Below are 27310 nucleotides of genomic sequence, written 5' to 3'. Positions count from 1 at the left end.
TTAAACCAAATTTTATATCAATATCAATCAACTTATTTTGAATGACACACTAAAATCAGGATAAGACTGAAATACTGCAACTGACTTCAAAGAAAAAATAACTTTACGTGTGTATGCTTTTTCTTTGTACGCACACTTTTTTCCTTAACAGCTTCCATCAATTAAAATCATGTAGACTTATTGGAGACCAGCTGTTCTCATTTGTTGCGCTTCAGTAGACAGGGACTCTGTGATTAATGGTCCTTGTTTTTCTGCAATCTGTAGTCTCTCTTCTCTTCCTGCTCATGTACTGTTTAATGATATAATCTCAACACTGACATTACTAGCTCTATTTCTGATTTACTGGAATAATGCCCAGAGTTTATTGTGACAGAAGGAAAAGTATCCTAAATCATTGCATTGGGTTCTTGCTCGAAGCTGACATGTGTCTGGGCAGGAAAGAGGTGGTGTGGTTTCCAAGAACCAAATTACTTTCTACAACTGAATGGGTGCATGTTCTTCATTGTTTTAAGATATGACTGGAAATCTAATACAACAAAGGTCAAAGGAAAGATCTCAACAGAACTTTGAAAGATGTCTCAGAATTCTAATTTGAAAACTTCAAAAGAGAAAAACCATATAATTCCCATATCTACATTATAAGTGTAACAAGAAAATTCCGATTGATAGTGTAGACTGTTTATGCTGCCTGAACTTGCATACATTTTAACAGGCTTTTTTTTTTTTCTTTCTTTCTTTTTTCTGTTGTCTAATATGATGCATTTTGGGACTGCAGTATTGGGATTCTCATTTGCTACGACTGAGACCATGAAACAGTTGTTCAATGCATAGCTGATAGTTTATATTTTAAATGTTGCCATCCAAACCTGGCCTCAGAGCAATTTGGCAACATAGCTGCTATGTGAAAACAACATAACATGTTACCCTGTGTTTTCTCAAAAAAAGCATAAATCTACTGACAAACATGCTTTTTTTTTTAACAAAGCATTAGAAACAACCAGCACCCTGCTCAGCATATGATGTAAGGTTTGACAGCATATAGTAACATTAGGCCTCTTGCCTAATGCATTTTTTCCAGAAGGAAGAAACCCAGGCAAACAATCACATGTGGCCAGGTGACATAAAATTTATATAAATCAGGACATGTTTTTCTTCCTTATTGAAGGAAAAATGAAACTTCACAAAGATATTTTTCAAAATGGAATTTTGAAGAGGTTTTTTTGTTTGTTGGTTTGTTTGGGTTTTTTTGTTTGTTTGGTTTGTTTTGTTTTTGTTTTTGTTTTTTTTTTTCTCTCAGATAACTACAAGGAACAAAAGCCAGAGAGACCCAAAGAAAGACATAGACTGGAAAAGTGGGGTTTGTCAGATCAGAGGGTCCTGTACTTTGTTGAGTCCTCAGGTAATTGTGCCAGCTACACATTTTTCTTCAGCAGCTCTATGGGCCATGATGGTTTCATGTGTGCACGTGTTAAGTGATTGGTTGTAAGTCATCTTTCAGGGGGTTTTTGCCCTTTTGCTATTGAAGACAGCTGCTAGCTCTAAGAGTAATTCAGATGTAGCATATTAGGTCTTTTGCCCTCAGAGAAGTCGTTTAACAAACACATATAAAAGAAGATACTGTGGCATAATGCATTTAAGGACTTTTTAAATTTAAATGAAACTGATTGTTATAATATTGGCAGAATCCTGATGGACTAAAAATTACTTTGGGGAAACACTGTAAAGGCCACCATTAGAAAGAACAGAGATTCTTAAATTCAAGTTTGGACCTGGATATAAACAGAGATCCTTCTAATATTCTAGAATGAAAAATATGACCACTGCTTCTATGATCTTAGTTTAGAGTAACATTTACCCTCATGTAATTTAAGCATAAAGAAACCAAACTGGTTTTAAAATAGCCACCTTAAGCTCTTGTAGCACTTCTTCTGCAGTGGCACCAACTCTCAAGATTGCATTACAAATCCCACCCAAGATGGTAAGCATAAAAAACTAAACCTGATAAAATTAAGCTGTGTTGTTATCTCTGATGTTCTGACTGTAATATTATTACTACTTCCTCATCTACACTTTAAAAATAAACACTAACCAAGGTTTGGAGTCCTTCAAAATGTTTTTCCTTCAAAAGGAAAAATTTTGAAAGTTATAGTAAAATATGGAAGGTAGGTTCACCAAAGGTAGGCTAGTCCAGAATATTCAAATCATAGGAAATACAGCATATGCCAGTTTGCTCAATACACCACTTATAAAAAACATCACTATAAAATTCTATTTTTAACGTCTACTTTACACTTGGTTTTACTGAAAAAGGAAAATTTTTTATTGGATATTTAAAAGATCCTCAAGAATTAGTTTCACAGCTGTTGTAATTTCACAAGTGATCTTGGAACTAATACTAATGAAACCTCTAAGGACACAACATTACAGAGGAAGGACAATCTGCATGAGTAAAGTAGAAAAAATGGAATTAAATTTAAAATGCAAAGGGCACAGCCTCAAGCTTCAAAGAACTTCCACTTTAGGGTTAGAGCTCATGATACAGAAGTGATGGAAAAAGATAATTTCAATTTTTATTGTCTTGCTTTGCTTCCACTATTAAAAGCTTGCACTGAAAAGCAGCACATTCCCTGCCAGCTAGATATACATCAGGAAAGAAGTGTAATGGGTGTATTAGTCAATCACAGCAAGACCACAAACACTGGTAAGATGAAGCCACATAAAAGGAAGATGTCATTTTTGCATGCATCAGTAAACATATTTTCTGCAGAGATTACAAATGAAAATGGTATTGTCAATGGCCACAGCACAGATGGGACCCTATCTAGAATGTGGTTCCTTGATGAATCATCAGCTCAAAGAGACTTAATACGAGGAAAAAGGCCCAAAGAAAAGAAAAGGTAATGAGGACAAAAAAATATGAAGGAAAACACAGAATCTCGATTTTTGTAGTGACAAACAAAAAAACCAACCAACCAACCAAAGAAAAAAGGCAAAAAACCAAACCCCCAGGTTGTGAATGTGTATAAATGAGCAGTTTATCTGCAAAGGAGAGACAAAATACTTAAAATGCATGACAATGTGGATACCAGAACATCATAACGAACGGGAATGAAAGAGGCATAAAAATACATTTAGTCTTGAAGCTGGAAGGTTGCTTTCCTTCAGAAGAAACGGACATGGAACAATTTTCCTGAAGAGCAAACAGTGGATTTTAGCTTCAGTAGTTATCCAACAGGGTAAAGCCCTGGCTGGGGGGCTGTTGCATGTGGAGGAGCTGGTGATCTACACATGAGTGACGCCAAGTAAGCACCAAGGGCCTCGTGTGCAGCGCGGTCACCAGGCTGCGCGGAGCTGCACGTACCCCTCGGAAGCTGGATAAACACAACCAGCTTGTCGTCACTGTGAAGCCAGGCAGCTCCCACTAGGTGGTTGCACCAACCAGTGCAGAAGGAAGTTGTAGTGTTTATGTCCTTTCTGTTTAATAGTAGGAATAATGCACACAGCTGTCTCCTTACAAGAAAACCCTGTAATAACTCGGATTACAAAAATGGGGTGAGACTTTTTATGGATGGGTTACCTGCTGACTGAAGGCCTGGGTGATGATGCCCATCTCAGGGCTCCCAGCATCTACAGGGATGTAAGATTCCCTGTGCTCTCCTGCCATTCTTTGTAGTGTTAGTTCTAATAAACAGCATTTTGAATGCTAACTTAGAGGGCCTTGAGTGTCTTTCTTATTTGGATCATAATAAACCAGCAAACCTTAATGCAAAATATCGTCAGGTTGTTCATTTAAGAAAGGAAGGTATATGAGTTCTCTGGTGTGCAGCTGAGGGAACCAGACTGAGGAGGTCCCTTCAGCTCCATTCCACTAGAAGGCTCACATGTCTATCAAAAAGAAAATTTTAAGGATCATGTGAATTTTCATTTTATTTCAGAAGATGGCACAGTCTCATAAATCTATCAAATCAAGCCTCTTGATTCTTGGTATCAATGAGCAAATTATGTTTTATATTTTTGCTCTTTGTTGATTGTTTAGCTAACCTGTGCTGAAGACAAAAAAGCCCAAAATGCTTTTTCTTGATTTCTTTTCGTAACCAAGAAAGTCTTCATTTCAGCTAGGCTGCATGACACTTTCCAGGATGAGCTTATTGATCCTACAGGTCAAGCGCACTATGAAATTTTCTATAACATAATATAAGACGTGGGAGGGAAAAAAAGCTTTTTTTTTTTTTTTTTTTCTTTAACAGAGAAAGCAGAGGCATGTGGTAAATTAATACATTAACAAGATTTGGGTCAGTCTCACTGAAGAATCTTTCCAGACTTTTGTCTTTCTGAAGTGATATTTGACCAAGTTCATTTTGCTGCCCTGCATTACTAAGGTATAGCCCCCTAGAAAAAAGGTTTTTAAGAGCTTCAGGAATCTTTTCAAGCTCAAGAATTGCATGAAAACATTGGGTTTTGAAACCCCTGAGCACCATTCTTCCAAAAGTGACAAATGATGACGCAAGACCCCACTACACGTTGCTATATTGTGTGAGCCTTTTGTGATGTTTACAGTTTTGTAGCTGAGTTCTCACGGTTTGTATTATAAATAATTGTGTTTTCCACATTCCTCTCTGATGAGAGTCAACTGATTGACTTCTAGCCTGGCCAGTGGGATGGAGAGGTGGTAACCTTGTTCTCCAATCCCTGGTCATTGCTCAGAATCTATATATATATAAGCGAGGTCTTTGGAAACAATAAAGTTCTTCAATCTTCTTCTTGGAGTCAGATTCTGTGAGTATCCATTTGTGTCCTCTAGTGACATACGCATATAAAACCAACCAACCAACCAACCAACCAAAAATTGCCAAAACCAACCACAACCACAACAAAACCGCAAATAAAAGCCTCCAGAAGAATGTTTTGCAAAATCGTCATCAAGATGTGGAAGTGAATGCCAATCGCATGGCTTCTTTTGGTTTCCTCATTTTTTTCCATCATCAATCTGAAAAAATTTACATCCTTTCCAGGAACTGTGGCATGTTTTCATGCTGAAATACCACTTTATATTTGGATTCTATGGTTCTTTGCAATACTGAATGCTAGTCCACACCATGTAATCAGAATCTGGTTTTTTGTATAGCATGACCATGCAACTAGTTGTACAGAACCTTGCTTGATGACAGACCTCTGACTAATTTGAAAGTGCATAAACAGAGTTTGCAGCTATACACTATTAACCAGGAGTCTCATTTATGAGCAGGCAAGCTATCACAGGAAGCTAGTTCCTCGAACAGGCAGTAGAGAATCTACTTTAACTAACCCACAAGTTCACTAACACAAGTCAACAGGCACAGCTACTGCTGTGACTGCACAGCCAGTTGCCAGCATTCACTCAATAGCATCTTGCTGTCATTTTGATGAGGTTTATTCTGCAAAGGAGAGAGGAGGTATTTAAAATACTTTTAACACAGGACACAAAATCCTGCAAAGATACAGTAAGGCAAATAAAATAAGATTCAGTTATTGTCAGGAAAGAATATAGACTCAAGAAAAGTTACCTTATTCAAAAACATCCATTTTTTTTTGTTTTGGGTTTGTTTTGTTTCCAAGCATTTGGAGTAATATTCACCATCATTTTGTTCAAATACAGCAAGATCTAAACAGTAGGAGTCGAATTTCTAATTAATAGTGAGTTACAGTTAACAGCACTGCTCTTAAAGGCTTCTCTTGCTCTGTGCCAGCACACCTAGTCTCAAAGCCAGTTATACAGATTGTGTCACCTGGTGATTCCCCTCGGAAGGGCACTCGTGGCATTGTCATGGCATTGGTGCAGAGTGCATGCAGATGGATTTAAAGACCCAACACTCTGTCACACTGTGCTCATGTGTGCTGCTCTAAGTCACTGGATAAGCTGCTGCAGCACTGTTGCCTCGTGTCACACATCAGTCAGCAGTGGCTGAAAGAAGAAAGGGAGGAGGGCTGTCCCCCGTGTCAGTCAACACAACTGAACCAGCTCAGCTTTGGAATGACGGGAGATGAACTGTGCTCCTAAGTGAAACAAGTGCCTGCTGGCTTATAGGCCCTGGATTTCACACTGCAACACTTGCTGGTTCTCCTACCCCAGCTGCACTTACATTAAATGGGAATTTGTAAGCTGTTGTATATTTAAAGCTGTACTTGCTGAAGTCTGCTCTAATTACATTAAAAATAATGAAGACCTATAATAGTTTCCAGTGGTTTTGCTTAGTCCTAAATTTCTTTTCATCAGATAGAGACAGTATCTAGTAGTGTTTAGTAGCTGAGTTATTTATTTTGGCTAAAATGCCTACTGGAGATCAATCTGGCATCTCCTATGACATCAAGGAAGGGAAAAGGTACTATGGAAGGTGTCCACAATTTTGATGTTCAAAAACACTGAGGTAATTCTTATAGAATATTTACAGAGTTTAAAATGGTTTTACCTGTGTATCCTATTTGTAAAAGAAACCATAAATCATATATTATCAACCATATGCTACTGTCAAATATGTCTTTGAGTAACTGTTTTATCATTACAGCTCCTGGTATGGAGCCAAGCACTTGAAACACATTGCTTACATTTGTATTTTCTTGAAAGTCCTTAATGCATTGTATTAAATTCCAATTATAGCAATAGAAATCTAAGATGATTACTTCATATAAAATAAATATATACTTTTTGGCAAAAACATATAATTTGCTTTGGTCCAAAAAAAGTCCAGAGCACTACACTGTACAACAGAAAATATCTGTTTGCCATTAAGTCCCTTTAGTGCTCCTTCTACACTTGCTTCAAAAAGACACTTAGTAAAGGAACAGTGAACTTGGAATTATTATTGCTAGTGCTGCATCATCATTAGTTTAACAGTAGGTCAGAAGAAGGAAAAACTAAATCTGGAGAAGCTGCAAACTCTGATTTAATGGCTATAAAGGTGTACTTTGTTAGTGAATTATTATTCATAAACCATTCAGTGTCTTAATACTGAATCTTGCATATTAAGTCCAAGACTACTGCATTTAAGCATTCTTTGCTCTTGACAACTACGTTTTTACCAACATCCAAAGAAAAGAACAAACATTTTTTACTTTTCTGTGAGGGAGAGAGGGGATGTATGTATGTATGCACTTGGGGAAACTTGACTCAAGTAATTGCAGAAACTTAAAGAGCAGATTGTAGTCCATTATCCTGAAATCTTAAATGTCAAGAAGCAGAAGCAAATTGCAAATTTAACAGTTCAACTACATGATGACTGGTGCATTGTGAGTAATAGCCAAAGACTTAGCTAACACTCATGTCTGACAGAAACTACCAGCTCTACAGTTCATGCACCAAATACCATAAACACTCAGAATAAACTGTTTTATGAAAGGTAATTAATCCAAGTCAAATAAAACAAGCATTTGGAATAATAAAATCATCTTCAGCATCACAAGCAGGTAAAATATTAGAATTTTAAGTGCATTATATTGCATCACTTAATGAAGTAAATATGACATTTGTTAAAAAAAATAAAAACCAAAAACCAAACCAAACCAAACCAAACCAAACCAAATCAACAACCACAACAACAACAACAACCTAAACCAAACAATGTAACAAGGAGACAAACATACTGGATGAATAAAACTAATTGTTTTTTTAATTCTGAATAAAGAAATGCAAATAGAAAAAATTGAAGGATTCACATGTTCCTTTCTCATAGATAAAATGCATCTGAACAATTATGTGTTTGGCTCTGTGAAAGCTACCTAAATCTAAAATTAAGTTATATTATAAATAATCTTATAAGAACTAGCCTTTGATTTTCTAACCACTTCCTATATAGTATCTTTCAGTACCTTGCTATTTTTTGAAGACATGAATCAATATTTTAAACTTATTTTCTGTCAACAAGTATTTTTCCCCATTTAATAAACATATAAAAACCAGCTTGTTCACAAACTTAAGACAAAAGAATCTCTACTCAATACGAATCTCACCTTCTCTTAACCTCCCCCCACCCCACAAGAGGAGAGGGGAAGATGAAAATAAAGTATTTTTAACTGTTTCCACAGTGAGGAAAACATTATTTTTTGGAAGTCAGACCTTTGAATTTCTTGAAGAAAATCAATTTTGATCTTATCACTTTATCAGCTTTTCAAGTTCCCCTTACATCCATTTTATCATAGAGTTCATATTGCTAAGGCAACTGTAATTTCATTCAATATTTCTGTAACTATCCCATAATTTAGAGCTTCTGTTCTCTAACACCAAAAATATAGTCAGAAAAAAAGAAAGTTTCCTTTTAGACTTGGCTCGATTAGACACATAAACATTCCAAACTGAGAAGGTTAATTAGAGCTTTAGCCTTACTTTTTTGCTACTTGCCCAGAGGCTTATGTTGAATTTTACATATTAAACATGTAATTGAGCTTAGGAAATTGAAAGTTAGATGATTTAAAATAAATTTATATAAATGTAAAAGGAAAATATAATAAAAAGGAAGAGGTTTCATTCTGAAGCCAAGTGCTTGAATAATTAAAAACAAAACAAAACAAAAACAACAACAACAACAACAACAACAAAAAAAAACAAAAAAAAAAAAACAAAAAAAAAAAACAAAAAAAAAACAAAAAAAAACCACCCACCCAGAAGCTTAGGGCAGTGCTAGAGAGCCCTGAGAGCCCTGAGAAGAAATGAGCTGCCTATAATGTTATTTCTTCATTTTTATGGAAAATTCCTTTTTAATTTAAAACTGGACTTGCTTCTTTGACAGTATTATATTGCAGGATATTTGCCTCACAGCCTGTGATGTGCTGACAAAAATTATTTAAATGGCAGCAATTGAACCAGTTACACAAAATATACATAAAAGAACTAACAGTACTTTTTTTGATCACAACTTACTAGATTTTGATAAAAGGCAATATAGTTAGCTATGCATTTGTTACACATAACTTACATTCTCAAATCTTACTTGCACCTCAGTTCAAAAATGTTCTTGGACAAAATTTGGTTTTAAGCAAAGTTTTCCAGTATTCTAAACAACTCGCTTGCAAATATTTTGCCCAATGTTTTAGGGTGTCAGACGAAAAAGAAAATTAGGCAAGTGTGATGACAAATGTTTTGCTCTTAGCAAAGTGCAAATGTGTGTGAGCTTCTCTCAGCAAGAAATGCTGATAAAACACTGACCAAAATAACAGGTTAATATCTCTGAAGAGAAGGCAGAGATGAACAGAGGCTGCATTCTTATAAGCAATGATTGGTTACGCTCTGTGTCAGATTGCTGGCTGGGAGAGCTCCATCAAGATGTACTGGAATAACTTCTATGATATTTAGATTTATCAACAACAATTTGTGAATAATGCACCTACCTGATGAGAATACCAAGCTTCAAACATTTCACCATATGTAAAATGATAACTTACTGTCCAGAAGCAGCTAGAAATGCACAGATAATTTTTCATTTTCATATTCCCTCACGCAGTCCCAAACCACTTGATACACTTTTGCTACAGGTTATAAACTCATTGGAATCAGGCTGTATATTTCCTAAATTATTACAGAGTACTCCCCACTACAAATCATGCACCTTGGTGATATTTTAGTGGAAATATGATTTGTATCTGCATAATAAACAACAAAGAAAAATATATTTCCATAATAATTTCCAGACTTGCTGCACCTAAAGATTTGATGAGTTTGTTCACTTTACAGCTCTGGTGAAGTACTGGGATCTTTCCTCACAGCACAAGCAAATATATAAACATCAAAAAAAGTTGCTGCACCTTGATAAACAGTGAATGCACATGCTAAGAGAATGAAAATACAAGTTAAATTTCCAATTAAAAACAACTGCTGCATTTCTGCACTGAATCTTGGTCTCCTGACTACTGCCCTAATTCCTTAATAGAAACTTGGAATTTTTTCTCACTATTAATAGACGTGTAGCACTGAAGTTCCCTAACATCATATCAGGTTTTACTTGGGTGACTAAATACAGATTGAAGAAATACAGATTGAAGTGCTCAGCTCCTGTTTGAGTTTGAAAATTACAACCACTCATTTAATCTATTTTCTGTACAGATTCCTACAATTAGGTACTGATAAATTAAAACAAACCAAACCAAACAAACAAACAACCAAAAAAAAAACCCCAAAAAACAAAAAACACCACTCTGATTCACTTGACGCTTAGCAGAGTTTCCCAAATTCACAACCTGTTTCCGCTAAACTTCCAGTACTTAAGAAAAGGAAACTTATTTCAAGGTAAAGAAAACAATTATTACCCTCATACAGCCAGCTGAAGTACTCTGTGTATTACTGAACTGTTCAGTGAAAAGTGAGCGCTTGTGTCCAGTCTGAAGAAAAAATGAATTCACAGCAGTTCATGCAAATAGAAGTAAGAACATTTTGGCAAAAAGAAGACCAAGTTTTTCTAGTTCTGAGAAAGCTGCAGAAAGAGAAAGTGAAGGTTTTGTTCCATAGAAATAAACCTGAAAGAAAAATATTCAAGACAAATCTATATCCACCTGCAGAAAGGCAAAATGTATTATAAGAAATCCAGGAATTGTTATTTTTGTAATGAGATCTCTATTTTGGGTCAAACAGTCCTACCTTTCTCTGTTAAATTTCAGCGAATGTAGAATAGCTGGTCGTTTCTGTCGGAGGTTCCACAAATGAAGTGCATCATCTGCACATGCACTGACCAAAGCACCCTGGAGCAGACACAAAACACAACAACACATTATTTTCCCGCAGATTGTCTTATTCTTACATGATCCTCACTGCTAAAGATCTACCTGTAAAACCGACAGTTCATGAATAATCATTTCTTTCTTCTAGAACAAAAATACTCTACTATAAATAATACACAATTGAATTGATTTGGTAAATTAAACATTTTAAATTAGTACAAGATCAGCCAGAGTTAAATTAAAACTCCATCAGCTTAAAACTAAAATTAAAGCTTTGTACCAAAGTTACAAAAGCCAACTCTCAAGTCTTTCCACATAAGCAGAAAGATTAACAAAATGGAAAACAGATAACACTTACTTAAAAAGGTGAGCGTGAAAGATATAGCTGAAGGATAAAGGGATGAATGCATGCATGTCACACATGTGACAGTGCCAAGCACAGCTTAGTAGTCAGATCAAGGTAAGCTGAAAATTCAAAACTGCAAATGTGAAAAGAGGATGCAGATAAGAAAGCAGGGACAGGTAGCAAGAGGACAGGATGTAGGAAGAACTAAGAGACGGAGACAGAAGGACAGATCAGAAATACACTAAAGACTGGTTCTGCTTGTGGTGTCCCAAAAATCTTTCAAAGCCCAGGCCTCTATCTGACTGAGAAGCTTGGAGTGAACTTATTCTACGTGCTTTAGACTGCCTTTTTCCTCACCACAGAATATTGATGACATGTGAAAATTACCTACAGCTCCTGCAGTGGTTTTGTACTTACACCTCGGATCAGGCCAGGCACAGATCTACCCTTGTGTATTACCATCACAGAGAGGAACAGATTATCCTTTATACTGAGGAAGGGCAAGGATATAACTAGAAAGATTAGTTCCTACCATCTATGACTGACTGATAAACTTCTCTAATCCGAGCAAATGTTCTTTTCAACATAGACCTATGCAAATGAAACTTATGGAGGTGAGACTTCTCTAACACAGTGTAATCCATGCATTAATTCTCATCTCCCAAAGAGTCAGACAGACTGCCCAACACAGAAATCAAATTAATCCTGTATATCAGGGAGTTTGCTGGTCATGCAATGAAAAGAAAGAATACTGATTCAAATTTTGTCCTTTCTGTTCTCATCCCTGCATTCCTCTTAAGAATTTCACTGGACTGTTTCTAAAGTTTCAGTCCTCCCTCCTCAGTGTCTGTGGTTCAGTTACTTTCTCCAGATAGATGTAGGAAAAAATTAAATATTTTTCAGGTTTAAAAAACCCATAAAAATAAAACTTATCCCCTGAGAAGTTCTAAGATCTCCCCATTCACAAAGAGGATCTGAAAGTGTCAAAAGTGTTTCCTAATGTCATAGGAGAAAATTAATCAAAACAACTAAGATTTGGCCAACTTCAAAAGTCCTAAAAAAACCCCCAAATCTTCTGATTTGTATCCACCAGAAAGTCTTCTTGCCTGCTCCCATCTTCAGAACCTTTTCCACAGAGCAAGCTATAATCTGGCTCTGCTTCTTCATGTTGTCTAAATTTGATCTTGACAAACTATTTACAAAGACTAAGCAAGATGGTTTGATTGATGATCCTGCAATTGCTTTTCATTGCTTCACGTAATAGCATATCCCCAACTATTGAGTTTTCAGCCAATAACCATCAATATATTTTGACAGAAAGATTTAGCTCATTTATTAATTTCTATTAGAACCAGAACTGCACAGCATATTTAGTAACTTAATGGATTTTACGTCATTTTTACACACGTTCATGTATTGACTGCCTTTTGTTCAGTGCTTTAAACTGATGTATAGGAAGGCAATACTTTTCCCTGAGTGCAGTCCCATAAATATCCCTCTAGAAGGCTGTATGTTGAATGTCCTCCGGATGTACACCACTCACTTGTTGGAACAATTTGTCAGTGGGAGAAGTTATATCACTCAATCACAATAACATGAATTGATTTATTCAACTAAATGTATACAGAAGAATCTGAGTAAATATGTCCTTACCTCATTGATTAGGAACTGGAGCTGCAGAACAGCAGCACCACTTTCATGTTGGCAGTAGCAATCAACACCAGGCCTGCCCAATCTATTGCCATCAAAGTCAAGGATTCTAACATTCCTGTTATCACCAGAAGTTAAAGAGGGAAAGAAAGAACTACCAATTAAACTCTAATTAACCTTTAATTAACCTCAATTCTTCTTGCTTTCTGTAAAACAAAAGAATTCATGCTGACATTCCACTATTCTAATTAAAATACCAACATCAGCAGCCTGAAACGTGCAATTGTGAGTGATCTGTTCTTGCCTGTTTTTTTTTCCCTGTGAAACAAAGTACATGAATTAACACGTAAGTTCAGCAGGATGCATCTTAAACTTATTTTTACACATTATTGGTTTATATAATACATGAATGTACAGATTTTTGTAGTTATCAAGACTAGACGTATAATGAATGTAGCTTTTTATCTGTTCTTTTTGGGTCTTCTTCTGTGCATGCAAAATTGTCATTTTCCTTACTTAGAGGATGGTGGCATTTCCCATCTGAGTCAGAGATTTTAAGAAGAAACTGTTGTTCCAGAAAATTACTGAAGATCAAAAGTAAAGCAAAAGAAGAAATATGAAATATATTAGCAAGCATATTGTGTGAAACATACAAACACCGCATATTAAAAATAACAGGATTATGATTAGAAACAAGATTTTACAACTTACAGCTTGATCTACTTGTAATATACAATCATATTAACATACTGTAAAATCCTGACCAAAAGAAACCAACTGTCCACTTATTTTAGCTGCAGGTAACTGTCAGAATCTTTACTTCCCTTTTCACAGGAGTAAGATGTACAGTAAACCATTTTAATATTGGCCTCCAGAAAGTAGTATCCATTAATTAGCAAATTTGAGGTTTATAAGTTCCAAGTATGAAGCAATTGCTCCTCCAATTGTTAAACAAGCAGCCTTGTTTGGATACCACTTATCTTGAGAGACCTGAACTCTACTCTTGATTTTGTCAACTGGTCTAGTGGATAACCTTAGGGGAAAAAAGTATTTTTTCTTACCTGAGCCTTCATTTCTCTATTTGTAAGATGGAGAGAGAGTTTTAAAAACTAGTGTTTATAGATGAAAATTTGTGTATAAAACACCGTAACTACATTACATTATAAAACACCGTAACTACTACAGAAAGGGAGGGAAAAAGAAGCAACTCCATTTGTTGTTTGTTCCCAAACGGTGGTCATGGATAAAATCATAACTGATAAAATAATAAAAACCTGCATCTTTTAAACAACCTATTCAAAATGGACAATAAAGATGTATTGTAGTCTAAGGCACTCCCTAAGAGTTGATGATAATCCTCTAGTCCATTCTGAATGAGTGTTCTGTGGCACTCTTTTTTAGCATTTAACAACTGCTTTGTGTAATGTGAGAGAAAGTACAAAACCAACCAAGCAAGTAACCAACCCACCTGGGATTTCAAGCTAACTGGAACTTTTAACAGATAAGTGCTTTCCTTTTAACCTGAGTTTAATAGTCAGTAGAAACACATGGCACTACTTAATGATTGTCCTTAATGAAAATTATAGCTGCATTGCCCTGATTAAGTGTCTCTCACCCTTCAGCATGAGTATCATGCTGTTAGTTTTCTAGGAAACATCCTAACAAAGTGGATGATTTCACTCAGCATATCCCAAACAAATAAAGCTCTCTCCAAAAACTCACATTTATATGCACCAGTGTTCACCCTGAAATACAAATTACAAAAGTACTCACAAATTACTAAAATAAGAGAGAAATTGTGCTGTCTGCTTCATTCTGGCCACTTGCCCTGAAGTGAGAACTGATGCTTAAATAGCAGCATTAGCACTGACTGCTGGTGGTTTTCAAACATTCTGGAAGCCGCAGTAAGGTCCTTCCAGCAGAAGGAGCTGAAGAGATATGATGACTTGGCACATGTTCTTGGCACTTGAGCCCATCTTCTGCAAATTCCGTGTTCTGCTGCCAAGCATGGAGAAGTACAACCTTACCTCATCAAATCTTCTCATAGCGGTGTATTACAACAGGACATACAGCAGAAGAAGAACCTACAGTTCAGGCTTTGGACTGACTTTATTCTTTTTACTCTTGCCTTTTCATTAAATGATGACTCTGCTATCAGGGAGAATGAAGTATCTCTGAAGATATTAAAAGGGGGGACCAATAAATCTAAATACTGCAAAACAGTCACCACAGGTTTCAAGAATAAAAGCTAGTCACTATCTTCTCTCTTATCAGTATGTTGGATCTCCCAGGGGCCTTCAAAGCCATGCCAGATTATCCTAATTTATACATAAAAGGGAAAAAGATGAAAACTAAGTCTGGGTGTCTTTTGGGATCTAGAGCGAAACAAGTAGAATTAGAATTATGTACATCAAGCAGTGAAAGCATGACAGTAATAACATTCTAAAAGAAAAGTTTTCTTTCTGAAAACTACATTTAATCCTGGTTTTAAGAACTGTGAGACTGAAATAGGATTTTTTGCTCTTCATTCACTTGTATGCAACACTTTTTCACTAAGTACTTCAACATCCTGATATTCCAAAGCTTACAATTACTTGGGAAAAAATCAGTTGCTAAGATGACTAATTTTAAGTACTTGGATTCATCTTCCAAGATGCAGACTTCCATGACAGCATAATACATTAGCAACCAAGAATTTACATTCTCACATCCTGGAAATCAAAGTTGCTAGTGAATGATTACATTCATGATGAGAATTAACAATGACCAAATCTTTTCATAGCATGATCTATGACCACTTTCCCCAGTATTCCACAGGTTTTTTATTCCATGACTCATTTTTACTACGTGATACACACAGATCTGATGTGTCTAATTCTTCTAAGAGGTTAAGTACTAATGGAATCCAAACACTCGCAAGTCTTTGGCGTTCATTGAGACCCAAAAGTGCAGATACTTCAGAACTGACTCATGAAGTTGAGGCCAGTGTCACAAGCAGCAGGTATTTTAACTTCTTAGGATCTGAAAGGGATGAGGTAGGACATGTTTTCCTTCATTAAGACAGTGACTCTTTAGTAATGAGATTAAATCTTTTGGCAATAACAAGGACTGCAGTCTGATTAATTCCTCTTTGCAGGGGAAAGGAAGTAAAGATAACGGTGTCATAAAGAACCTCCTGCCAAGGCAGATAGCAGATATCCCCTGTGAAGTAAAAACTCCTAAATCACATATGACACCTTTTTCAAAACCAAAACTCTTCCACAGAAGAAAATTACACCAAGCTATGTAAATATGCACCTCTAACTTTTTTGAGTACTTAACTAACTTTTTCCATGACTAAGAGCAATCTATGTACAGAAATGAACATTAGAGCAAAGGGTTATAATTATTAAGCAGAAACCATGGTCTCACATCTACTATTTTATTAAAATGATACACACAGAAATGGGAAATCTCCATTTACAGCCTCTCCTTTAAAACATTTGGGAATTGTGGGGTGCTGCAAAAGTAGCATTGCTGCCCCAAGTCCTTGTCATCTGATCTGCACTGACTGGTACACGTCTGATTAGGACTATACAGCACCCTAAGAGCAGATGCTTGTGGGCTGGTGTTACTCCATTACATAAACCAACTGCAGAATTGACTTGAATATAGGACAGCTTTTTCTTGCAGAAGACTTATTCTACTGAATTGAATGATTTATCAGTTTAAAAAGCACCCATGGATTTATCTAAACAATCAAGTACTAGAATGATCAAAGAACTCAACCACACCACTGACCAACTAAACCAACTAGAAGGTTTGTCAGGTGTATTTGTGTCACAGGGAGGATCTTGTCAAAAGGTAAATATGGAAACAGCACCTTTAGCACCTAGATTTGCAGTTTTGAACATAGCTACTTTCAGTTCCTGGAATACATATTTTTACACTTCCCTCATGGAGTTTCTCCAAGTCTCACATACATTAATTTTCTATCTACTAAGGACAGTGCATATTCTGGTACAAATAAATGCCACAGTCCCAAGTCCTAAATAAATGTCTAAGTCCTAAGAAGAAAACAGGGGTTCAAACTGATTTTTTCCTTCTTTACATTAGATATTCTATATTTTAATTCCTGAAGTGTATTGCTTCAGTGTTTTGTTATCCTCACCATTAAGAATGTCATACTATATGTGGAATCAATACATTCAACTTTAGTTTCTTTGCATCTCATTACATCTTTTTATGCTAAATTAAATACCCTCATATTAACACAAATTTCCTGCTTTGAAAGCAGTATCTTATCCGTCTTCTTAATAAATAAAAGCAAAATACTCTGAAGTCCTTTACCTTCACACCAGCAAATTTCCTAGCTTTGAATAGTTCCTCTGTGTTTTCATACATAGTCTAGAATGTGTGCTCAACTTTTTTCAAGTCTCAAAACCAAAGCTACACATCATCTTGGTAATGGTTTCTTTAATACAATGTAAAAACACAACTTGCATTTTGTAATTTCTTATATTCAACATAGTTTTTAACACATGTGTGTACCACCTATTTATTACAATAACAAATTGGGAAATCATACTGGTTTTGTGTTTTGAGACTTTTTCGTTGCTCTTCAAAAAATAAGTGCCCCCTATGAAGCTCCATTCTGTCAGCTGCTTGTAGCTGAGCTCACAGAATTCCTTACAGTACACACAATATATTCCTACCTTTATGGCCTTCTCTTTGCTGTAGATTCACTGGGCACTGCTTCATTAAACAATATATTTATGGGTTTTGTTTTGAACATAGAAGGATTCAGCTTTACAATGAGCTTCATTATGTGTGGAGTTCATTCAGCTGGTTAAATAAAAACAGCTCTTTTTTTTTCCTCTCCACTATGAAAAGGTGAAATACTGCTGCACTTGGCTGCTATCTTAGGATGCTACATGTGATACCTTTCACAAATGCAAATTTTTTGGCACCAATAAAGGTCATTGTAGACCAAAATCTCATGTTTATCTTGTTTATTTTTTTTGACATAGATTTCTCTGTTCATGCATACAAATTATGTAAAAGTTAATCTCAGGAACAGTTAAATACTCCTTATTATCTTATGCTGAAAAATTTGCTTTTGGCAAATCTTTGATTTCTTCCAGGCTAAAGCTTATAGACAGCTAGTATTTAATGACAACTCTATACACTGGAAACCATTTTATTTCCCAAAGTGTCTGCAGATACTATGAAAATAAGCAAAAGTCGTAAGGCTACATATTTTCATCTCTTCTGAATAAGACTGCCTTTCAAGGCCTTTGTAATTTTGAGAATTATCTGTTCCAGAAACAGAATACAAATACAGTCAACATGTGATTGAACTCAATCAACCCTAAACCTGAAGCAGTACATTGTGAAAAGCAGTTACTCAGAGGTGCTAACTCCAGCAACGTTTCACAAATAACACAAAATCATAGAATCATAGAATGGCTTGGGTTGGAAGGGACCTTCAAGATTATCTGTTCATGTAGGTGAATAATTTTGTATTCCATTTGTGGAATATCAATAATTTTAAATTTCCTTTTGCATATGCGTATATATACACATACATACACACACAAAATGATTAACAGAAACTACCTAGCGATAAAGTCACTTCCAAAAGAGAAGTAATCTAGTTATTGGTCTGTAAAAGCTCCATATTGCCAGGCAGCTGCACTGAAAGATCTGTATTTTGAGGTTGTTCTTCATGCAGTAGTGAAAAAAACCCAACATTAAAAGGTTGCATTTACAGTGGGCTTCTTATTTTTTCCCAGGTAGTCATAAAACTCAGCAAGCTCACTGACGCATATAGATAAAACCAAGAAGGGCCATGAAATGAAAACCATGAATGAAAGCTGGAATCCATGGAAGTGAGTGAAGAGTATAATTAATTATATTCACAGGGGCTAGTGTTTCAGAGCCATTTACCGGTGCAGACACCAGTTCAATCAAAAGCATGACAAATACAGGAATAGGAGGAACATATCTGTTTACAAACTCATCCAGTAAAAAGCTACACAGAGAATAAGCTGGGACAGAATAATACTCTTGCCCTAATGCACACTGGAGTTTATGGAAAACCAAACAGACACAAATGAGAGGGCTGTGTGTTCCAAAGCCAGAAAGTTACTTGAACATAACCAAGATCCTGAGCAACAACCTACAGAGATATAGATTAAAAAATTGATAACACCACAGCATTTGATTCAATTTACTGCCTTTTAAGAGGACTATGCAAATCATACCATTTGCTGCCCATCTGTTTGCAGTGGGCACAGATGGTAGTCTAACACGCTCTGTCTTACCAAAGAAACCAAGCAGGTAGCCTTAACTCAGCCATTTTGATTTGCTTTTCTTCTCAGCCTTCAGGCATTAATATTTAACACAGTATTTGCTCCATGTGGGTCTGTTCACCCAGAACACACATAACAGATGCAGGTTATCGCATGTGCAGCCACTGATGACAAATGCATCCATCTACAATGGTTTCATACTAAACCCAACTGCATTTAAAACTTAAGCACCAATGTTGTGCTAGTATTTGTTTTCCCTGGTTTTGTACACTGAACTCGCTGATAACAGATTTAGGGAAAGTTTAAGGATTTTTGTTTGTGCTCTTCAAGCAAAAATGAAAGGCTATATAAACTCTACATAAGGTCAAAACTTATTATTTTTCTTCAACAGAGATTTTTTTCTAATGTATGTCGAATTTTTAGTGATTAGTAACAGTGATTACAAGGTGCAGATTTTCTTCATAGCTGCCAGCTATGAAGAACAACTGGTGACAACAGAGGATAGAATGAAAAGTGATCTCATAACCAGTCTTTTGTAAAAAGGTCAAAAGACCTGTTGAAGTAAAAGTAACTAAAAATAAAAATGTATTTTCTCAAATATTAATTCCTCTCTGGGTTGCTATGGAAAAGTTAGAGAAGTTAAACCTTCATCCATATAGTGACAGAGCTTGAGATACACACTGTACTTTCCCTGTTAAACAGAGACAGCACTTAGTTACTGGAAATCTTTAAAGCAAGACTGCTTGTTTTCCCAAATGCTGCTTCCAGCCCCAACAATCAGACTAGGAACAAGGTGATGAAGGCCCTATGGCAAATAATGTAGTCTATGGGAGATGGGAGCAAAAAATGAAATAATGTTCCCTCTTACATGAAATCATTCCACTGTTTTGGCTCGTACACACAGGGGGAAAAAAGATCTTCATTGTTCAAAGGTGATAGAATAATTAACAGTTGTCGCAATTACTTCTGGCTAATTCTTCGTGCCAGGTACATCAAAGCAATGAGTCCCACACAACTCTAAAGCTGAGTTTCATGAGCAATTATGGAATTTTAAGACTAACACTGCCTTGCACACTGTTGTGTTACTCCAGAGGCAAAGCAGAAGCAATCAGGAATGCATATATGACTGGTTTTCGTGGCAAATTTTGCACTCTGTCCTGCAACAAGAATGCCGTAGATTTTACTTTTATCAGGTTAACTAAGACCTTGCCAAAACTGCTTCTATCAACCAATCAACACTGAATCGAAATAGTGAAAAGTTTCTACTGAAAAGGTGAGAAAATTCTACACTTCACTGAGAAATTACAAGCATCTTTATAAGGCATTCAAAAATTCCTTTCAACACAAAATAAATCCTTTCTATAAGCAACTTCTTTTCTTCAAAGTAAAATTCACAATAAAGTGCTAAAATAACAACAAAATAATCCCAGAATTAATTTTAGGAAATTTAGTCCCTGAAAATCTCCAGACTACTAGCTGTCAAGACAGTTAATAGGTTATGAAAGTGAGGTGATTTTCCAATAATAGATAATGAACAGAGCTCGTATACTGATTGACATATTCCTTGTCTGAACTCAACCGTACAAATAAAATTAAATAATCATTCTGATAAATTTTCTGATTATACTGGAATAAAAAGTAAGGAATACTGTGCAAATATATCTCTGAGGCTCTAAAATAAAAGTGGATGGTTTGATGATGCATTTTTTTGTCTTATTCAGTAATATGTCAGAAAATTTCCATGCATAACATCACAGATCACTTTTGTTTAACTGAGAGATATATTATGCGAGGGCATTTTGTCAGAAAAAAATGCACCAACACACAGGTACTAATGCATTGGGAAAGACAGCACCTGATCTTGACTCGAGCTTTAGAAGTGGCAAGTGGTTTAGAGATTCTTTTGCTTGAGTGTTTGAACATTTCCACTGTTCCAAGGAATGTGCCCTATAACATCAATATGCCAATAGAAATAATTTAATTTCAGTGTTTATCCAGCCACAAGATAATACAGATGCTGAGGTCATACACCATGCTCTTTTTAGGCAGAGCAGTGCTGCCTAAAATATTAAATAATTCCATTACTCCACAGGAAACTGCTCACAGCTTGTTAGTCAGCTGATGAGCAATTCCTCAAATTCATCCACTTCTTCAGCTTTGTTATCATCGGTTTAGTATTGGATGATTCCAGGAGGTCTCTGGTACAACACAGAAAAGTACTTCATATTCAAAAACTTATTAAAAGGAAGTTCAATATGTTACAAGGCAGTAATTTCATTCCTGCCCCAGAAAAACAGACAAATGACATTTCTATAGGCTTCATTTAGGCTATATTAATATTCAGCTCTTTTGCCAGTCAATATATTTATTTTTGACTCTTAATAAAGAAAGATGTTAATCTAGAATTTCATTTGCTAAGCAAGAATGGTCGTGTAAAGCACACAGGAACACGTGCTGTCAATAGAAGCCAAAGCCGACAATGAAGCTATTCAAATTTGAATTACTAAAATTAGAAAAATGCAAGAATTTAATTGAAGTAAATTCAATTCAATATTTGACAAAATTTCAATGAATCATCTGGCAAGTTTTATTCTTAGGTTTAGTTCCATATAATTGACACTATAAATATGCCTATGTTGAAAGGCATTTCAAGTATCAGTCAACCTTAAATAGTTTTATTTTCTACTATCATAAAACTCATGTCATTTTTAAGAAAAGATTTCAGCAATGAGCTATATGGAAGAGGTGCTTTTTTTTTTATAGTCCAAGTTACAGGTTAAATGATATCTACATTTATCACTTTTATAACCCTCCTGAGCCACATAATTACTCCATCTGATTTTGAAATAAAGTAAAATATAGTCCATAGTTAATCAGCCCTTCCATTCAATATACATGAAACAGGTAACCAGCAGCTGGCTATAAAACCTATTTAAGGAAGTCTTTTTGGTGTAAATGATTATGAACTATCATTTTGCCACTTTAAACAGACAGACACTTGTAGATTTTGTTATACAAACTTATGTTCATGTTTGATGAGCATAGCTGTAAGAAGCATTTATGTTTTATTTGAATTAAAATTTATAATCACATTAGTTAACACGGGTTAAAACATGAATAAAGGTTTGAAAATGTAGTTAGTGAATACTGAATAAGTTCCAAAGAGCATTTGCATTTAAGAAAAGATTCCCCAACTATTACTGGGAATAAAACAGGACATACCACAAATCTCCCAGGATCCCAGTTTTTCCATGCCAATTACTGAAAATCTGCATGTTTCAGTGAAGAGGGACACTGTTTTACAACTTACCATACTAATAGGGCTTTATTTCAGGATAACCCAGTTCTTGTCGGACAAGAATCAAGAAGGATCAAAACTACATCCACATTTCCTTGGCAATTCTAATTAAAAAGACTGAGAGCTCTGCCTCCCTTTGAGGGATTATTCTTCGCAGATTTGGAGAGAATGGAAGCACTGCTGCAGCCGAAGTACATCTGGCTCTCCCAGGTAACTGACAGTATGATGGGGCTGCTGGGGGTGGTGGCTCCCAAAAAAGTCCAAATCCCTCTCTACAGAATGAGGAGACCTGGCAGAGACTGTGGAGGCTGGATGGTTATCAGTTCAGTTTTCCCACTGCCGTGATCCTTGGCAAGACCTGCTGGGTTGTTCTCTCACGTCGGGACGCAGGCCTGCAGTAACAGCTGCAGATGCAGCCCAGCACGAGAGGACACACCACCAGGGCCCTGCTCTCTGCTCAAGACAATGAGGAAAATGCCTTAAGCTCCATCTAATTTGTGTTACTGCAGTGTGATGTGAGGCAGGAAGCCTGCAGGGAAACACACTGGGCAGAAGCAAGATAAAGTGTAGGCCATACATTCTGCCTCCTGGAGAAGTCCCCATTATAATTTTAGTTATTAAAATAGGCTTCATCTAGGGAGAGACAATTTTCGCAGAGCAATCTATCACATGTGTAGCATGACCAAAAGAGAGGAGAAACCTGGAGCAAAACAGGGTGAAATCCAGCTTCACAGTATACACACACATCAATTGCATGAGCTTCTCCCCACGCTGATTTTCAGCAGTTGGAGCTATTACTCATATGGCCATACTGAAGTTTAAGTATTTAAACTGTAGGTAGGATAAAAAAGGGAGACTACCAATTAGTTAAAGTCTTTGCCTCTCACTAATGTGAAGGTCAAACCAGAAATATTTGTGAAGATAATCATGGATATGTAGTTAGCTTTGATTTTGTGAAACCCTAACAAACATTACTGTCTATTCAGTAACATAAAAGCTTTATCTATTCTTTTCCACTCCTCAAACAATAATCACAAAAGTCACATTTCAGTAATCCTATATTGTCTGCAAGACTTGATATATAAAGATCACCTTTGCATGGTCGCTGTTCCTGCACTTCTATATTCCTGATTTGCCTTTTTAGTGAAGAAAATTTACTAATTTAAATGGGGAGGGGAAAAAAGAAGAACTTTTCTATTTCCAAGGACTGTTCTTCCAAGTTCCACACAAAAATTCTAGCCCAGATTAATCTTAAGATAGATAAAAGAATATAAATAGAAAAGGTTGATATGGAGCAACTGGGGAAGAGAGTTATTTATCTCTGTTTGACTTCAGTGCACAAAAACATCCAATTGCTTGGGATGTTTGCCTAGGAAAACAGTAGGGTGATTCTAAATTTGGAAACTGGACTGCCTGTTTTTGGTTGTTGCATATTTCCTTTTGACTCAATTTACCAAAATGAGCAGGAGTTTTCCAATACTTGAAGCTCAAGTGTCTATCAAGTTTCCAAATGAATATGTATTTATTTTATATTGTGTGACTATAATTTATTTGCAAAATCAGGCCAAAACAATCAGACTGGAAAAGACAAGTGTGTGTGCACACACACGAACATACTGGGATGGAGAGAAATGTTTAAAAAAGAGGGAAATGTGAAGATAACAAGGCAAGAAGGATGTAATTGATTAGTGCTTGCAAGAGGCAGAAAAATGAGATTATTCCTACCAGAAAGTCATAAGGAAAGGCAGAGAAACAGAAAGCTTACTTTCTGACATTCTCCAGACAAAGTGAGGGGGAGGAGAGACACCAAAAAACCCTAAACAACCTCCCTGTTTTCTTCAACAGAGACTTCTGATGTTGTAATCTTAATACTTTGGAAGGATTCAGAATTTTCAAAGAGTAGGTAAACAGATTTAGAATTTAGGTTTGCCCAAGGAAATGCCACAATCTGTATAGATAAAGCAAGATCTGTACAAGGTCTTCTGAGAATACTGATTTATTAGAACAAGCACTGACAAGACATACTCACAGCTACTGACAATGCTTGGAGGCTTTCTTGTCCAAATTTGCTGATGGATTTCTCTTAAATATGAGATATACTCACATCCTAATATGTGCTAAAAATTTAAGGCCATAGCTTGGGTAAACTTACACAATTCACATGTTTTACATCTTAGCACACATTTGTAACTTGAAAACAGAACTGATTAGTAAGTAAATGGAAAGAGAAGAAATGCCTGTAAAAGGGATGATGTTGAACTGACCATGTTGTAAATATTTACTCATGCTGAGTGTCCCAGCTCCTCTCTGGCAAAGACATCAGAATGTGAAACTGATAGGTACCTACAATAGGTGCTCTCCTGCAACTTAAGCTGTCATTGCACAGAACATGACAAAGAATATCTATACACATTTTTCCTCAAGAACATAAAAACCTCACCAAATGTCTTCTGCTGTTGCAGCCCACAGTGAAGCTTTCTTTTCAGGTTTGGCTTTGCCAATGAGTTCAGCTCTATATACTTAAAAGAGGTTAATTCCTAAACTGACCTTTGCTATCCAATTTATTTATCCCATTTTTCATGTGGCTTACTTTGAGTTTCGTCTGGTTTCAAGCAATTATTTTTGAGAGGGAGCTCTAGCTCTACCTTACCCACAAACATTTCCCATACTGATCTTGCCAGGAATAAGAGAACTGTAAATTCACCACACCAAAGATTTTTCAGGGACCAAGACCTGCATTTTCACGACTACTAAGATGTCATTGGCGGCTCAATGCGATTTCTACGATCCCATAACAAAATTATTATTTATTTTTTTTTTAATTAGGCAATTTTAAATCCAAATCACACAGGCATTTATATTTCCTACTGCCGAGTTTAATATTTAGCACTCATATTCACTGCACACTAATCATCAGACAGATTTGGTATTTAATGGTACTGTAAAGTGATTGTGATAGTGCCAAATTTAAGTAGTCTCTCTGACATTAAAAAAGAATAGATTCAATAATATTTATCAAAAAGCAATTAAAGTATCTGAATTTTTTATTTATCTAATAACTCAAATATATACTATAGATTTCGTACATTTTTATTTTAAAAATCAGTAAGACATCTAAGTCAATACATTAAAGACAATAAAAAAGGTTGTGTCCCAGCTTAAGGAAGATTAACTTCTGCACTGATAATCCCACACCATGTTAAAATCAAGGGTTACAAGTGAAAATATTCTTTTCCTTTACCACCTCATGACAGTAAATACTTGTAATTCTCCTTAATTTCTTCTGAATTACATCTCTGCAATGAGGGTACAGATAACCTATCCACTGCTCCAACTACTGCACTGATTTTATTTCAGCTGGGAAGTACAGGCACTTCTTCTGTTCACTGAATATACACATTACACAGTATTTCCCTGATATATTTGTTGATCCAGAAATAAAATGTGATAAAAAGCTAATTTACAGTGTTAAATTTCCTATTTCCTGTATTCTGGCTACTCTGCCCTGTTATTACCATAATCTCTGGTCTCCAAAAGAGCAAAATAGCTTTTTTGACACTTAGATATTCAGGGTAAAAGGGGGTTTTTTGTTGTTGCTATGTTTTGTGGGTTTGGGAAGAGATTGATCTTAAATAATACAAGTAACATCCTAAATTTCTTTGAACTTCAACACATTCATACTTGTGGATGACTAATGCATTATGCATCCTGCTTTACCCGATGGAATCCAGACCAATGACAACAGCATTAACGCACTCTATTCCAATGCTTTTTAAAACCTGACTCTAGTGACATACATTATCTTTGGATACAGAATACTCAGATTCTGGCCATATTTCTTCTGCAAAGATATCCCCAGGAATACTGTTCCTCAGGCACAATGCAAATGCCACAGATGGACCCTGGTTTCAATGCTCTGCTGAAGAGTAGAAATTCTTCAAATGAAGGAAATAGAGAAGAGCAAAGTGACTGCAATTGTTTATTTAGCAAAGGCCTGGTAGAAATGCAGGTGGAAAATCATAAATCAGGCCAGCTCCTTCTTTGTTTTAAGCCGTATTTGAGTCAAATACCACAACTTCCAAGCTCTGCACTAAGGCACTTTGCATATCAAAGTGTCCTGCATTAATTTAAGTATGTTTGGACATCTTTGCACAACAGATTATGAAACTTGAACCAGATTCATCCTTAATTTTCCAAGACTTTCTCATTTCTTCTGGTGCTGAATCTATTTCAGATCACTGTATCATGGTATTCTCAAGGTACAAATAGTCAGTCATTGATGGTCTAACCAAAGCTCTTGCTAGAACATCCTTTCAGAATTAGCCCTCTTCTATTACCAGCTCCAATTTTACAAATATGCCAGAATTGCTGGATTATCATTAAAACAAATAATAAGAATAAAAACCCAGCAGAAAAAATGCTATAAAAAAGATTCCTCTGTCTATTAATTTTTAGAACTGAAATTAAATCTGAAATCTGAAATTAAATTTTAGAACTAGAATTCCCTGATAGTTAATGGAAAAAAGCAAAATTTCTTGGTTGTTGGAGCATAAAAAGGCCTAGTCTAACCTCTTGTATTACCTCAGTGAACACAATACTATTTACTAAAAGTCTATCTTCCAGAAAGACAATAAGGTTTAAGATTTCAAGAAATGAAGACCCTATGACTTTCCTTGGTAATTCATTTCAAAGAATAAGAACATACATTGCTAAATATATTAAGGCAATTTGTCAGACTTTAATTTCATGCCACTAATATATTCCTCTGTTACTTTAGAAAATCTTTTCAGTAGCCATTTTATTCCTGTGGAAGGACACGTAGAAAGCAGTTAAATCATCATTCCCTCTCCTTTTTCATAAACTAAGTCAGACTGAGATCCTCAAGTTTCTCATTATAACACACTCCTTCCAGCCAAGTAATTTTTGTTTCTCTCCTGTATATCTATCAAGATTTCTATAGTTGTCTTTTACAATCACAAAAACAAAAAGACAAGGCAAGCAAAAACGAGGAAAAAAAGTGAAAGCTTCCCTAAAAAGCACTGC

At 35.8% G+C, this 27310-nt stretch overlaps 1 protein-coding gene across 7 annotated transcripts in view; it reads right to left on the bottom strand.

Moving 5' to 3' along the window:
- Window positions 1–27310, bottom strand: part of STXBP5L (syntaxin binding protein 5L) — a 179095-nt gene that overhangs the window by 101507 nt on the left and 50278 nt on the right. For all 7 annotated transcript variants that reach the window (XM_040054644.2, XM_040054645.2, XM_040054646.2 and 4 more), the window contains exons 3-4: window positions 12680–12761; window positions 10601–10701 (exon numbers count right to left, since the gene is read on the bottom strand). In XM_040054644.2, the coding sequence (XP_039910578.1) occupies window positions 10601–10701; window positions 12680–12761 (183 nt within the window). The remainder of the gene's footprint in view (window positions 1–10600; window positions 10702–12679; window positions 12762–27310) is intronic.

Source organism: Hirundo rustica, chromosome 2, assembly GCF_015227805.2.
Source record: "Hirundo rustica isolate bHirRus1 chromosome 2, bHirRus1.pri.v3, whole genome shotgun sequence".
Classification (NCBI taxonomy): Eukaryota; Metazoa; Chordata; class Aves; order Passeriformes; family Hirundinidae; genus Hirundo; species Hirundo rustica.
The sequence above is the reverse complement of the archived record's forward strand: the minus strand, read 5'-3'. Positions and strand labels throughout refer to the sequence as shown.